The sequence below is a fragment of the Mobula hypostoma genome, chromosome 8 (assembly GCF_963921235.1).
Source record: "Mobula hypostoma chromosome 8, sMobHyp1.1, whole genome shotgun sequence".
NCBI lineage: Eukaryota > Metazoa > Chordata > Chondrichthyes > Myliobatiformes > Myliobatidae > Mobula > Mobula hypostoma.
The window spans coordinates 82,437,177-82,452,483 of NC_086104.1; the positions used below are offsets into that span (position 1 = coordinate 82,437,177).

General features: G+C 41.3%; 1 protein-coding gene across 1 annotated transcript in view; it reads left to right on the forward strand.

The window, feature by feature from the left end:
- The first annotated feature begins 484 nt into the window (after positions 1 to 484).
- The window catches only part of LOC134350682 (beta-soluble NSF attachment protein), a 40,503-nt gene continuing 25,680 nt past the window's right edge, over positions 485 to 15,307 (forward strand). The window contains exons 1-5 of the mRNA XM_063056225.1: positions 485 to 746; positions 3,915 to 3,994; positions 10,780 to 10,896; positions 13,767 to 13,813; positions 13,958 to 14,035. Of these exons, the coding sequence (XP_062912295.1) occupies positions 649 to 746; positions 3,915 to 3,994; positions 10,780 to 10,896; positions 13,767 to 13,813; positions 13,958 to 14,035 (420 nt within the window). The 5' untranslated portion in view covers positions 485 to 648. The remainder of the gene's footprint in view (positions 747 to 3,914; positions 3,995 to 10,779; positions 10,897 to 13,766; positions 13,814 to 13,957; positions 14,036 to 15,307) is intronic.

Sequence of the window (15,307 nt, forward strand, 5' to 3'; positions counted from 1 at the left end):
GAGGGTCTTGGACCTGCTTCTCTTCCCATTTCCATTTCCTATATTTACTGTTTTTGTTTGAAATTTTCAACTAATACAGTTTTCTTTTTTTTACTTTCAGGAGGCCAGCATAGATATGTTTAAAAGGAAGCCGCGTAATTGCACATTAGAGAAAGGAAGAAGAGAATTATTTATGAGGAGGTGCATGTGAAACATACGCACTGGCAATATTCAATTGAGCAGATTGACCTGGTTTCCGGATGCAAATGTGCAGGCAAGTACAGTTACATTAGCACAGAACTTTTCGAATGGTCCCATACACTACATCTTTGCAGCTGGCGAGCATCCGTCCATTATCATGTGCTGGCAGTGGATGCTTGGGGGTTGCCAAGACACGGCTTGGCGCAGAGCGTTCTGGGACTCGTAGTCCTCCGTCATTTCTTGATACGGGAGTCTGCCTGATAGGAACTACTAGACCCGGCGTGCTTCACGACCCGCGTCGATGTTGTGGTGTGCCGACTTGGTCGAACCGCGGGCGGAGTGGATCGGACTCAGTCAGGTGCAGCAAAAGAAAACGGGGGGAGGGTGCTTTGCAAGCTGTAAGGTCGTAGTCGGCTGCAGAATTACATGCCCTTACTTTGACACACACAAAAAAAGAGTAATTGCAAAATGGATAATTCTGGCAAAGAGAAAGAAGCCATGCAGCTGATGGCCGATGCTGAGAAGAAGGTGAAATCGTCGCATTCGTTCTTAGGAGGCTTGTTTGGGTAAGAGAGGTAGCAGCAGCATCGCTGGGCAGTAAACGGGGTAATTATACTGCTGTCTCAGCAAGCACTGCCTTAGGGATTTGCATGCTGACACTTCGCATTTTTCAAGTAAAAATGTATTTTATTAAATAAATGGCAGCATATTGTTCACATTGCACAAAAGTGCAATGCATATTTATGTTCCGTGGCGGGGGAAGATCCGAAAGCCTATTATACTGAATAATTCCGCAGATGGAATCCTCTTTGAAAACACTGCAGTATGTAGTCTGCCATCTTTTTATCTTGAATACTAGAGCTTGTGGAATAATTCAGAAGCACGAATATACCATCCAAGATAGGAAATAAAGAGGCTGGGAGGAAACAATAAGTATTTCCCCTTATGCATAATCCAATTATTGAGGCTGGTGTGGAGAATTGCATGGCAACTAAATGGAAAATAATCTATTCGCACTGGGTTTTGCCCTTTAAATTGCTGAACAAGTAAAGGCCATTTTTTTTTTGCCGAGAGCAGAAGGAAATGTGTATTGGACGACACCCAGGGGTAAGATTGCAGCTGCTCTCCAGACGCTGGTCCTGGTCCTGGTCCTGGACTTGTCGTGTTTCCTGCACGAGAAATTGTCCTCAGCGCTCTGCACAGCATGTATCTGCGATTATCATGACCAGCAGTAGCATAAACAACTGATTCTAGAAATCGCACCAGAATAAATCGTTTCCTAAGTATTCCCTGGAGTACTGAATTTAATAAATAAGTTCGGTGTTCAAGAAATTAGTATCGATCTTCAATGGGAATAATTAGTTGTATTGATTTTATTCAAAACACCTTTGAGATTTTAAATTTGTTGAAGCGATTCCTCACCAAATAATTGTTTTGCTGAAATTTAATGTTATTAATTCACGTGGATCCAGTAGTGCACTCTTCAAATGGTAAATAGTATATTTGATAGAGATTGAGTTGAAAAGCTGATCTCTCCTCCGCCTCCCTCCTTACTGCATTCCAATGGCATTACTGCAAAGCATACCCGGCCCTTCAGCTGAGTGGTTATCGTTTAACTGTCAACCTTATAGATGAACAACAATTAGAATGGTTGCTGGGGCTATCACAATCCCCTGATAACTACATAAAAACCCACCTTCCAATGGGGAAGGGTCTGACTGTATTACAGGCAGAAACGGGCCTGTAATCTCCCCTCTGTTAATCCAATTCTGGTGACTCCAACTCTATAATCAGTAGGAATAGTATCTTCAACAAAGGCCAGAAATTATAATTTGGACTTTCCTGCCTACTTGCTTTGCATATTTATTGGATAAATTTTGTTATACCATTAGGGAATTAACAAAGGCAGTTAAAATACTTCAGACATAAACCATTTTAATTGGCTTTTAGCTTTCATTTTCTGACCTCATTTCATAAATGCTTTTTACATTCAAAGTAAATAACTTGCTCCTGTTATGCCGCTGGTGTTTCAGGTATGAATGAAGGCTCTCCATCTCTGGCAGTGTTCAGGGCTTCCTTTGTCGTGCCAATAGCTTCCTCTCGGTTTTCACCACTGTCAGCCATGCATGTCCTGGGTGGAGACTCGGGAATGCCACCGCACTCAGATGTAGAAGCATTCTTCATTGCTGTCTCCATAGCAGTTTTGTTTTACCAGTCAGGGGTGTTAGCTCTGTGCTGAGCCCCTGAAGGTGGAGGACTGGTGGACCACACTTACCCTTTGACCTGTTTTGGTGTGGGTGACCCTACCAAGAGCCAAAGCACAAAGCCCTGACTCCAGCCAACACAGCTCTCTGGGTCATTTATGCCTCGCAAACCTCCAAACCTTACGACAAGGTTGTGGTCCTTTTGGAGGAAAGTAACCATGCATGAGAAATTATGTAAAAGCGAGGACCTATTGTGTGTGATATTAGACCTAATGCACATTGATTACAAGAAAAATTCCCTTCATGATTTATTTTAAAGGTTTGTTTGAATTTAAACCACCCTTCCACTGGTTGCTTTAATTGTGATCTACAGCTGTCATTTTCTCCCTAATAAACTTGGATCCATGAGCTATTTGCATACAATTTTGTTCATCAACAGTTTATTTCTTTTTTAAAAAATTCATTTATGGAATGTGGGCATCACCAGCTAAGCCAGCATTTATTGACCATCCCTAGTTAGTCTTAAGAAGGTGGTGATGAGCTGCCTTCTTGAACCGCTGCAGTCCCTGATGTGTAGGTACACCCACAGTGCTGTTAGGGAGGGAATTCTATGATTTTGACCCAGTGACATTGAAGGAACGGTGATATGTTTCCAAGTCAGGATGGTGAGCGACTTGGAGGAGTTTATAGAACGAGGAGATCTGTACATTTTTTTCAGTAGCATCCTGTCTTTTTGTTGGATGCCTTATGTTGTTGAGCCTTATGATTGTTTATTACATTAGAAGCAATGTTTCCACAAACGCTTAACCTAACGAATTTTAATATCCTAATTAGGAATATTTGTCACAATACTCTGATATTCTTTTGGGAATTCTTCATGCTGGCAGAGCTCAAATAGGAAATAAAACAACAAAAAATATTAAATAGAACAGAGCTGTGTAAGCTTCATTAGGCGTAACATGAACAGCCCTGCCATATTGTGCACTGAGCTTTGAGGTACCAGAAGCACAGATGGTGTAAATCCAGGCAACTGATGTCTCCTCCTAGAATTAATTTGAAATTCCTTTTTAGTAATTTATAAAATTACATCATTGATTCATGAATCTTTGATTTTTAATTGTACTGTTAGAAACAGAAATGTCAGCTTTTGAACATTATGTAAAAATGGTCAAACAAAATGGAGTAAACAAACCCCTTTATTGAATAGCACATTGATATTTAGTATTGCACATTTAAGGATGCCTGGCAGGTAGCTTGACCAGAGGACTGTAACTGAGATTGTGTGAGATGGACATGATTGGATTTGTTTTCATTAAGTGCCATGTGGGACTGAGAAGTATATGCTAAAGGATAAAATCATTGGACTGCACTCCCAGACCAGTCTTTGTGTCTGTTTAATCATGTCTGATGTTTGTAGGATTATATAGGAGAAGTCCTGGGTGAAAATCTATTATATTAGGAGAGAGAGGTGGGTTTAGGAAATAAATGATGGACTGTTGATTATATTTTCAATATTATATTTCATGACAGAGGGAACTCAAGAATAGAAGAAGCATGTGAAATGTTTGCAAGAGCTGCAAACATGTTCAAGATGGCTAAAAACTGGAGTGGTGAGTTACATTCAATCTGGATTATGGTCCACAGGGTGAATGCAAACATGATGTTGCTCGTCAAATCCTCAAAATAAAGGTGACAGTTGGACATAAACTGCATTTATTATGCTAAAGGAATGGAATTCATGTTAATTTAGTAGAATTGAATTATATTGCCTATTCTTCAGAGCAATGAACATAAAATGACAATGGATATGTTTATGCATGGTTTTATTTTTATTCTGTTAAGCAATCCCCATTTCTTGCAATGATATAAACCCCAAACTATTTAAAGTCATCCATCCCAAGTAAAGTCAAGGCAATTCACCTTTTAAAGAATGCATTTGCATAAATGATTTCATTTATGCCACAGCGTCAAATACAACAGACAGCCTGTTGCTGCATCAGTGGTTGCAAGTCATGCTGCAGAAAGGCAAGTGCCATTGCTGCCTATTTGGTTGGTGCACGTTTAAAATATTTGTCTTGGTCCTTGCTGAAACAACAATTAAAGTGCACTCCACTTATGAGCCTTTTCAACCTTTTATTCATATCTCCAGCAAGTCTCCCCATTTTCAAGGTGCTCCTTTCAGAGAATTCTGATTTTTTTTTTAGTATTGTCCGATATTTTCAACAAATCATTCCCTACTCACATATTTTGAAGCTTAATTTATTATGAAGTAATCATATATAGCATTTTGATGCTTGTAGATAGATAATAGAACAGATTAAAGAAAGATAAGATGGATTTAATTTTGAGATGGACAAAAGTAAATCTTCAATTGAAAGATTGTTTAAAATCCCAGCAAATGGATGTAAAGGATTAGAGGATTAAATATGACGTTTGAGGTAGTCACATACGAGTGGACAGATGAAGCTTCTAGAGAGTTCAAAAGGCAATAATTTTTAGTTACAACCACATAATATATTCAGACCTCATCGTTTAAAAAAATGAGCTAATTGTAGTTGAAATTGTGGTTCAAAGTAGTGCAATAACAATTAAATCTTCTCTGTCCTGTTTCAAAACCAGGCAAATTGCATTTAGCTAGAAACATGAAATGTTTTTATTTTGTAGAACAGTATGTTGAATTGGGTAATAAAATATTTTTGAGAATTTCAATTAAAAAGAACTATAATGATATTGTCCATAATGTCAGTGGAATGATGTGAAACTTGCTAAGGGGCAAATGTCACTAACTTTCGAAGTTAGTATCCAAAATCCAGAGTTAAACATAGTGAAACTGCAGTCAGTATTTTGAACTGGGTATTAGTGATAACTATAAACACAAGTGATTCTGTAGATGGAGGAAATGCAGAGTAACACACACAAAATTCTGGAGGAACTCAGCAGGTCAGGCAGCATCTATGGAAATGAATGAACAGCTGACATTTCAGGCTGAGTCTCTTCATCAGGACTCTATAATTACAATTATAGTTATGGAAAAATAATTTGTTTATCATACCTTTCTGCAAGCTCTGACAGCAGCTATGATCACATGCTGACAATTGAACTGTTATTTGAAGCAAATTTTATAATCCGCAAAGTCCTGGATTCTTGCGTTAATGTTGTCACAATCTTCTAAAACAACCTTAAAATATTCAGTTTGATTGTGAGATCAATGAATATCCTGCCATCACCAGGGTCTTTTCACATGGACAGCAAACTGATAACTGTACTGTTTACCTATGCTGTGCACTTCACATGCATTTTGAATTATATTTTATTAACTTTATTTGTGGTAATATTTTGTTTTGTGTGTTGTGTGTAATATATGTGCCGTGGTGTACCATGGCCTGGGGGAACGTCGTTTCATTTGATTGTATGTACGTACAGTCAGATGACAATAAACTTGAAATGGGATGTTGATCTAAAATTTCACCTCTATCCCACTCAACAATCCACAAATGCTGGTTTTTCTCACATTGGGAACAGAAGCTGTCTGACCCTGACATCTGCTGCCAGCTTCACCTAGATCAGTCTGTTGACCTGGGTTTGGAATGAGAGGGTCGTAGGGACCTGGCACAGAAGAGGAACTGAGATCAACGCAGAGCGGTCAGGATCGTATTGAATGGTAAAGCAGGCTTGAGGGGCTTGTTCCTCCGCTTGTTATGTTCTTGTGAGACCTGCCAAATCGAAGTATGCTATCAATCGTAGTATGAAGCAAAAGAACAGACAAGGCTTTTCTTCCTGATGATAAGTCCATAAGAAGGAATGCTTCTAATGGTGCACCAGATTTTTAGTAGCATTGATGGTCCCCTCATAGATATACAAATGTTCAGGGGAGATGTTTTATTCAATGAATGTAACTGTGACCGTTTTAACTTGTTTCTCTCCAGTATCACAAGAGAAAAACAAGTAAAGGGTAGGTTGCATTGAGACATAATATAACATGTTTTAAATGCAGTGGAAATGTGAAATTTGTAAATATGCCGTGTCTCTGCTTTTTAGGAGCACATTTGAAAGAAGTTAGGAGGAATATGGTCCCTCTCTAGTGACCTAGCATATCTGTAAAATCAAATACTCTTTTTGAGTGCGCTATTTTCCTCGAGTAAAACAACAGATTATTTTATTATTTCAAAACTCCCTGTTTCTTCATAGCTCATGCTTTTTGCATTTCAGATCAGTTTTAATGCTCTTGTACGTTTTCCAGTTGAGTCAGTCCCTTGGTTACACAAGGGCTCTGTTCTTGAGAGCTGTCTGTAAACTGTTTATTTATTGCATTCCTTGAGTCATAAACAATTTCACTGAGCATGAACATTTATTTATTTATTGTCTTCCCTTATGCAATTATAATGGTACAGAATCAAAATGCCCCACATCTAGTGACTGGTTTCAGTTGTCTTAAAGTATCAATGGATGTTTACAAGTGTTAATAGAAGAAATTTACCTAGTCTTTAGAGACGCAAACAAAGGGAATTCTGCAGATGCTGGAAATTCAAGCAACACACATAAAAGTTGCTGGTGAACGCAGCAGGCCAGGCAACATCTCTAGGAAGAGGTTCAGTCGACGTTTCAGGCCGAGACCCTTCGTCAGGACTAACTGAAGGAAGAGTGAGTAAGGGATTTGAAAGTTGGAGGGGGAGATTCAAAATGATAGGAGAAGACAGGAGGGGGAGGGATGGAGCCAAGAGCTGGACAGGTGATAGGCAAAAGGGATACGAGAGGATCATGGGACAGGAGGTCCGGGAAGAAAGACGGGGGCGGGGGGGAGACCCAGAGAATGGGCAAGGAGTATATTCAGAGGGAGAAAAAGGAGAGTGAGAGAAAGAATGTGTGTATAAAAATAAATAACAGATGGGGTACGAGGGGGAGGTGGGGCATTAGCGGAAGTTAGAGAAGTCGAAGTTCATGCCATCAGGTTGGAGGCTACCCAGACAGAATATAAGGTGTTGTTCCTCCAACCTGGCTTCATCTTTACAGTAGAGGAGGCCGTGGATAGACATGTCAGAATAGGAATGGGATGTGGAATTAAAATGTGTGGCCACTGGGAGATCCTGCTTTCTCTGGCGGACAGAGCGTAGGTGTTCAGCAAAGCGGTCTCCCAGTCTGCGTCGGGTCTCGCCAATATATAAAAGGCCACATCGGGAGCACCGGACGCAGTATATCACCCCAGCCGACTCACAGGTGAAGTGTTGCCTCACCTGGAAGGGCTGTTTGGGGCCCTGAATGGTGGTAAGGGAGGAAGTGTAAGGGCATGTGTAGCACTTGTTCCGCTTACACGGATAAGTGCCAGGAGGGAGATCAGTGGGGAGGGATAGGGCGAGGGAGATGTCTTCCTTTTTTAAAGAAAGGGGCTTCCCTTCCTCCACTATCAACTCTGCTCTTAAACGCATCTCCCCCATTTCACGTACACCTGCTCTCACTCCATCCTCCCACCACCCCACTAGGAATAGGGTTCCCCTGGTCCTCACCTACCACCCCACCAGCCTCCGGGTCCAACATATTATTCTCTGTAACTTCCGCCACCTCCAACGGGATCCCACCACTAAGCACATCTTTCCCTCCCCCACCCCGCTTTCAGCAGGGATCGCTCCCTACGCAACTCCCTTGTCCATTTGCCCCCCCCAATCCCTCCCCACTGATCTCCCTCCTGGCACTTATCCGTGTAAGCGGAACAAGTGCTACACATGCCTTTACACTTCCTCCCTTAACACCATTCAGGGCCCCAAACAGCCCTTCCAGGTGAGGCAACACTTCACCTGTGAGTCGGCTGGGGTGATATACTGCGTCCGGTGCTCCCGATGTGGCCTTTTATATATTGGCGAGACCCGACGCAGACTGGGAGACCGCTTTGCTGAACACCTACGCTCTGTCCGCCAGAGAAAGCAGGATCTCCCAGTGGCCACACATTTTAATTCCACATCCCATTCCCATTCTAACATGTCTATCCACGGCCTCCTCTACTGAGGAGATGAAGCCACACTCAGGTTGGAGGACAACACCTTATATTCCGTCTGGGTAGCCTCCAACTTGATGACATGAACATCGACTTCTCTAACTTCCGCTACTGCCCCACCTCCCCCTCGTACCCCATCTGTTACTTATTTTTATACACACATTCTTTCTCTCACTCTGCTTTTTCTCCCTCTGTCCCTCTGAATATACCCCTTGCCCATCCTCTGGATCCCCCCCTCCTTGTCTTTCTTCCCGGACCTCCTGTCCCATGATCCTTTCATATCCCTTTTGCCAATCACCTGTCCAGCTCTTGGCTCCATCCCTCCCCCTCCTGTCTTCTCCTATCATTTTGGATCTCCCCCTCCCCCTCCAACTTTCAAATCCCTTACTCACTCTTCCTTCAGTTAGTCCTGACGAAGGGTCTCGGCCTGAAACATCGACGGCACCTCTTCCTAGAGATGCTGCCTGGCCTGCTGCGTTCACCAGCAACTTTTATGTGTGTTGCTAGTCTTTAGAGACTAGTTTCCAAAGCATGAGTGACAGCCTGCCTCCTGAACAGGTCATAGTACCTGTTTGATTACTGTGGAAGTTTACATGTAAACAGTTTTAAAGACTGATTTTTGAATTAACTGGCTGTTGCCCGTATTCCATAAGTCCTGAAAATTCTGTATATAACTTTCTTTACATAGCCTAACTAACTTGAAAAATTATTTTAAAAGAATTATGGGAAAATTTGCATCAAGTCAAATTTCCTAAAGTCAGGTCATAAGTAACCCAGGGAGCCCCTGTGATTGTATTTTTGTTTCCTCAGTTCCAGCATGTGAATATAGTATTTGTAATCATCATTGTTGAACACTGTATCTATAATTATCTTGTTCCTAGCACAATATCCATAGGCCAGATTCCAGTTTTCCATCCTTTTACAGACTATTGTCTGTACATTGAAAGTGACATGTTTTCTTTGTTAGCCCTTTTAAACCTTTCTTGGCCAACTCTGTTTTCTCATCCTATTCACATTTTTGACCCACGTGCATCGTTTAAAATTTTACAACAATAAAATATACATTTTTAACCTATTTGCATACCAGACAAATTTCTTGTGCTCAGTCCTTGTTGATCTTCCATTCCATTGTACCTTCTGTGCGTAGCTGATTTCACAACTCAAACCCAAATCATCAGTGTTGGAAAATAACCAAAAGGATTACATCAGAACAATTTCCCACATTGCCTGACGTTGCTGCAATTGAAATTTTTGCACTGCAAAATTGGATGGGATCACAAAGTGTGTGTGAATGATGATTGAAGTTGCACACATAGCATGTTTGACCACTTAGTCCCTCTCGAGTTTGATTACTTGTTTTTTATTTGAGCTGGAATTGAACTTTTGAAATACAGAATCATTCAGTATCACCATATGTCAGCTCAAAGGAGCTGCCCAATTTACAGTCATGTTCCAGTTTCTACCTTAATCCCGCTTATCCATTTGTCCTTTGGAGAAAATTCTAATGGACAAGGATTCCATTTCCCTTTCAGATAGTTCATGGCCCTTGTAGAAAACCATTTTTTCCTTTCCTGATGGAAGATCTTAATCCAGAAATACTCGCTCTGTTTCTCTTCCAACAGATGCAAGCAGACCTGCTGTATATTTCCAGTGTTGTCTGTTCTTGTTCTCTTCTCCTTCCTGGTACTCCCTTCTCAGAATCGGAATCAGGTTTATTCTATCATCCCTTCTATTGATTTTAAATCTGAATCCTAAATATGCCAAGCCAGTTACAGATATTTACAAAACCCACAACTCTCTCCGGGATCACAACTAATTTCTCAGTTAACATTGAAAGATGATATCTGTAACAGATGCAATCCATAAAAATCTGTAACATCAGTTTAACTGCAAAAAAAAAGGACTGCAGAGTCCCTTCCTGTGGAACTCTGTTAGTACCACAATCGTCAGAACTTTGCAAACTGAATAGGAACAGCAGCTACAGTTTCATCCATGATTGCATCTTAAATTTGTGACTTGTGGATTTGACCAAATCATTCAATCTGCATGGGATAATTGAGCCATGATATAATTAAGCAACAAGCTCATTGGTCTTTGCTTTTTCTGTTTTAGATCATTGAAGTAGCTTGAGTTGCAAAGGAAGAAGGTTTGATTCTTGTAAACCTCAGAAATCCCAGGATTACAATGCACAGCAAAATATCTGTATTCTTTTTAATCCAAGTATTAGGTCAAACTATAAGCCAGTAATGTTCACTGGTGGTTTATCATGAAACCAATAATCTACAGTCTACCAGTTACATTGGCTGTGCTGAGCAAGGGGAGCGGTCTCACTAGGTTCCTGGGGAGTTGTCACTGTTCTGTCATGTGTTGAAGTACAGCAGATCTCATTGTTTCCTTTGCATTGAACAGCCGCAGGGAATGCATTTTGCCAGTCAGCCAAACTCCATTTGCAGCTGCAGAGCAAACACGATGCTGCCACCAGTTTTGTGGATGCAGGGAATGCGTACAAGAAAGCAGATCCACAAGGTAAGGGATGTAAATTAAACCGGGTGCAAATCCCCATCTTAATTTAATTTAATGTGGGCAAATCAGGCTTGCTAACAATTTGGTAGTACAGGTGAGGGTATGCTGCGGGGAGTGGGGAAACTACTTGTGTTGTCTTTTTCCTCAGATGCCAGTAGCAGTCCCGTCCCTCACCAACGTAACCCATGATATAGTCCGCCTTGAACCCTTTGGAGAGGTACTCTATATTGTAGAAGGTGGAGAATGGGAAACAAAGGCCACCTTTGGGATTCGGTGACACCGTCACTTTCCGTTCTTGCCAGGTTAACAGTTTCACTTGAATATCGTTGATTTAAGTGGGGTTGAATGTAGCTCACAAGAATGGTTAGCTGAGAGTAGGAACTCCAGTAGTGCCCTGAACTGTTGCAGTGGTAGCTGCTCTAGTTAATTTGAACCTGATGAATCGAAAGCTTTTGACTTGAGACCTTGGCTGTTGTCAGTGGAGTGTTCAATTCTCTGAGGCAAGAAAGGAAGTTGTTGCAACAGCAAAAGCAAAAGGATCAGTCAGGAACTGGATACTGATTGTGGATGATCAGCCATGATCACAGTGAATGGCGGTGCTGGCTCGAAGGGCCGAATGGACTAGTCCTGCACCTATTGTCTATTGACTCAATAGTCACGGTGGAGATGCCAGGCAGCACTGTTTCCCTCCACACAGTCAAGTGGCCGATTCATCTGGACGTAATATGAAGTTATGAACCTGATACGTTTTCAGTGTCTAGCCCCTCCCACCATCACACCACCATACATTCATTCAGTTCCCGGCTGGCACAGTTGTATGAGGTCAGCACAGCTTTACTGCATTTACCTGTTCCCCGTACTCATTAAGAGAGAAGTGGTGACAAGCGGGGAAAATAGCAAGTGCAATAGCATTTATTTTTCCCAGGCTCATTTAGCAGGATGTTTTGGAAACCATTAATATCATCGGGAAAATTCTCCCTATACCACAGAAAAAATGCACAGTGTTTTAGTCTGCAAATGACACAAAATTGGGAAGGGTTTTGATTGTGAAGGTTAGTATTGATTACAGGGTGATCCCGATCAGTTGGGGAAGTGGACTGAGGAATGGCAAATGGATTTCAAAACAGATAAGTGTGAGGTGATGCATTCTGGAAAGTTAAACCAGCATAGGACTTGGTAGGGCACCGGGGAGTGTAATGGAACTTGGGGACCTAGTAGGGGAAGAGCATTGCTTGCTGAAGGTGGCATCACGGGTAGTAGACAGGTTGGTGGAAGAGGCATTTAGCATTGGTTAAGGTACTGAGAATAGGAGATGGAACACTGCTGCAGCTGTATAGGTTGTTGGAGAGGCTGCAACTGGAGTGCTGTGTATAGTTTAGGCTGCCCAGTATGGATTAAAAAAAGTGGAACGAGAACTGAGAAGACAAGGCTGAGTTATAGGGAAAGGTTGGCCAGGCTGGATCTTTACTTCTGTAGAAGAATGAAGTGGAACTTTATAGAAATTTTGTAAATTATGAGGAGGCATAGGCAAGGTAGATGGTAATGGTGTTTTTCCTGGGGTAGGGAGTCCAAAACTAGGGAGCATAGATTTAGGGTGAGAGGAGAAAGATTTAAAACAGACTGAGGGGAAATTTCTTCACACAGGGGGTGAAGATTATGTGCAATACGTTGGCTGAGGCAGGAACAATCGGATCATTAAGGGAACATTTGGATAGGTATGTGGAAGGGCAAAGCAGAGGGATATGTACCGGACACTGGAAGTTGGGACAAGCTGGGTGGGCACCATGGTTGGCAAGGATGTATTGGGCCAAAGGACCTGTCCCTTTTCTGTACTTCTTTTTGATTCTCTGCACACAGTTTGCACCTGGGGTTCAGGCATTGGGGGTTCTCTGTGTATTAGAACATCAGAAGAGGGACCTAGAATGAGAATTACTGATTTTGTGGACCTTGCAATAAATTTCTGACTTTTATCTACAGTTGATTTTCTACTGAAGTGGTATTAGGCACTGTACTCTAGTGTTTTTATTTCAAATGAATTTTCTAGGCCTTGTAATCCTATAGTCAGTATTTGTTTCCCAGCAGAGCTTTAAGAATGTAGAGAGAGAATTCTTCGGTAAAACACAGAAATGTGACTAGAATCTTAAAGCTCTAATCCAAGTGGGTTGGCGGAGCTCCCAAAATTAAAGCACCTTTCCTCTACTCTGATCTCCAACCCAGCCCACTCTATTCTCTGACAAATAAAATCTGTCCTGTGACCACCAACTACAGCAGTCCTTTAAAGAAGCTTTCTTGATTTTTCCAAGTGGAGAACCTCTAAGCTGTAAACAGGACCTTGCCTGATGCTGCAAGGTTCAATGTGAGATGGTTTCCTGAGCTGCTGGAGTTGTACAGCACAGAAACAGGCTCTTCAGCTCATTCCAAACTTTCTGCCCATCTACACGTGTCCTGTTTCCATGCTCCAGGACTGTTATTTATTCTCATTTTCTCTAATACTTTGTCTCTTTTGTCATTAATTATCTGGCATGAATTGTCTTAACTGTTTGTCAGCCCTATTTAACAGCAGGACACAGCAGTCAAAACCTTAGTTCCTCTTTATTTAAGAAAGCTCACTTAACTTGATGGTAGAATAATTGATATTCTGTTTCTCTTAGTAATGATTTCTCAAGATTTGTCTGTCCAATCTGCTAGTTTCTTATAGATATTTGTATGCAGCCCAATTGATTTGAATGATGTTTTGATCTATTCAGACCAACCTATCACTTAGCAGGCCTGTAGGAGATTGTAAACTGAAATAACTAAAATGTTATCTATAGATTGAACATCTTAATGATGGAGATAGCTTTTCTGAAGCAGCCTTACTGTTTTCCCTACAGAGGCCATCAACTGCTTAAATGCAGCCATCGATATATACACAGATATGGTAAGAAGCTTGATTATGTATTTCTGAGATCACTAATTATTTTAATGCATCTGTAACCAAGAGTAGCAGATGATGTTCACATAGCAAGTTTATCTGAAAGCACAGATCAAATGCATAACAAAATTCTTTACTTTTGTTCTACAGGGGAGATTTACGATTGCAGCAAAACACCACATTACAATTGCAGAAATTTATGAATCTGAACTGGTAGATATTGAAAAGGTATTGTGTTATACTGAGCCTTTTTTCATACACCGAATGCGCTCTTCAGTATACATTCTTGTAAAATGTGAATACAGTGCCTTGTAAAAGTATTCAGTCCCAACCCTTTGTTCACATAAATGAGTATTAAAACCAGGGATTTTGATCAATTTAACTGAGAGTTTTTATTTGTGAATCACGTGCTCCTCTTTTTTTCCGCACTGGAGCACAAAAACAGGGATAATTGTAAAGCACGAAAAACTAAAAATGTTTGCAGTTCAAAAGTATTCACCCCCTTTACTTGCCCCCTTTGAACAACACTTGCAGCTGTTACAGCCTTTATGGATCTTTTTTAGTACACCTCAATGAGCTTTGCAGAACGTGATAGAGAAAGATTTACCCATTCCTCTTTGCAGAGTTCCTCAAGCTGTTAGGTTAGTTGGGGAGCGACAGTGGACAGCATTCTTGAGGTTTTGCCAGAGATGTTCGATTGGGTTAAGGTCATGACTCTGCCTGGTCCACTTGAGGACATCAATTTTCTTCATTTGAAGCCACTCTGTGGTTGCTCTGGGAGTGTGCTTTGGGTTGTTGCCCTGCTGAAAGATGAACTTCCTCCACAGTTTCAGTTTTCTGGCAGAGGTTAGCAGGTTTTATTGCAGGATGTCTCTGTATATTTAGTAGAATTCAACTTCCCATCAATCTTGACCAGATTTCCAGTCACTGCTGCTGAAAAGCATCCCCAAAGCCTGATGCTACCATCACCATACTTTACAATAGGGTGCTGCTACCTGGCTTATGCGCAGTATTAGATTTATGCCACATGTACCGCTTAGTGTTGAGACTAAAAATTCCCACTTTAATCTCATCTGACCGCAAGACCTTCTTCCACGTCTTTGCAGTATCTTCGAAATAACTCTTTGCAGGCAAGGATACTCACTTTTTTTTAAACCAGATCTTCTTCCTTGCCTCTCTTCCATAAAAACCCTTTTTGTGAAAGGCCTTAGAGATTGTGGAGCCATGAACTCCATCTCCAGTTGCAGACACTGACTTCTGCAGCTCACTCTGAGTGTTTGTTTCTGTCACAGTAGCTTTGCTTACAAGTGCCGTTCTTCTCTGGTGACTAAGTTTAGAGGGATGGCTTGACCTAGCCAGTATGGCTGTGGTTTCATATATTTTTCCACTTTTTCTTGATGGATCACACTGAGCTCTGAGGTATGTTCTATGTCTTTGAGATGGTTTCCCTCAGATTTTGGCTTTTTGACTTATCTAGAATGCTCTTTTGTCTTCATTATG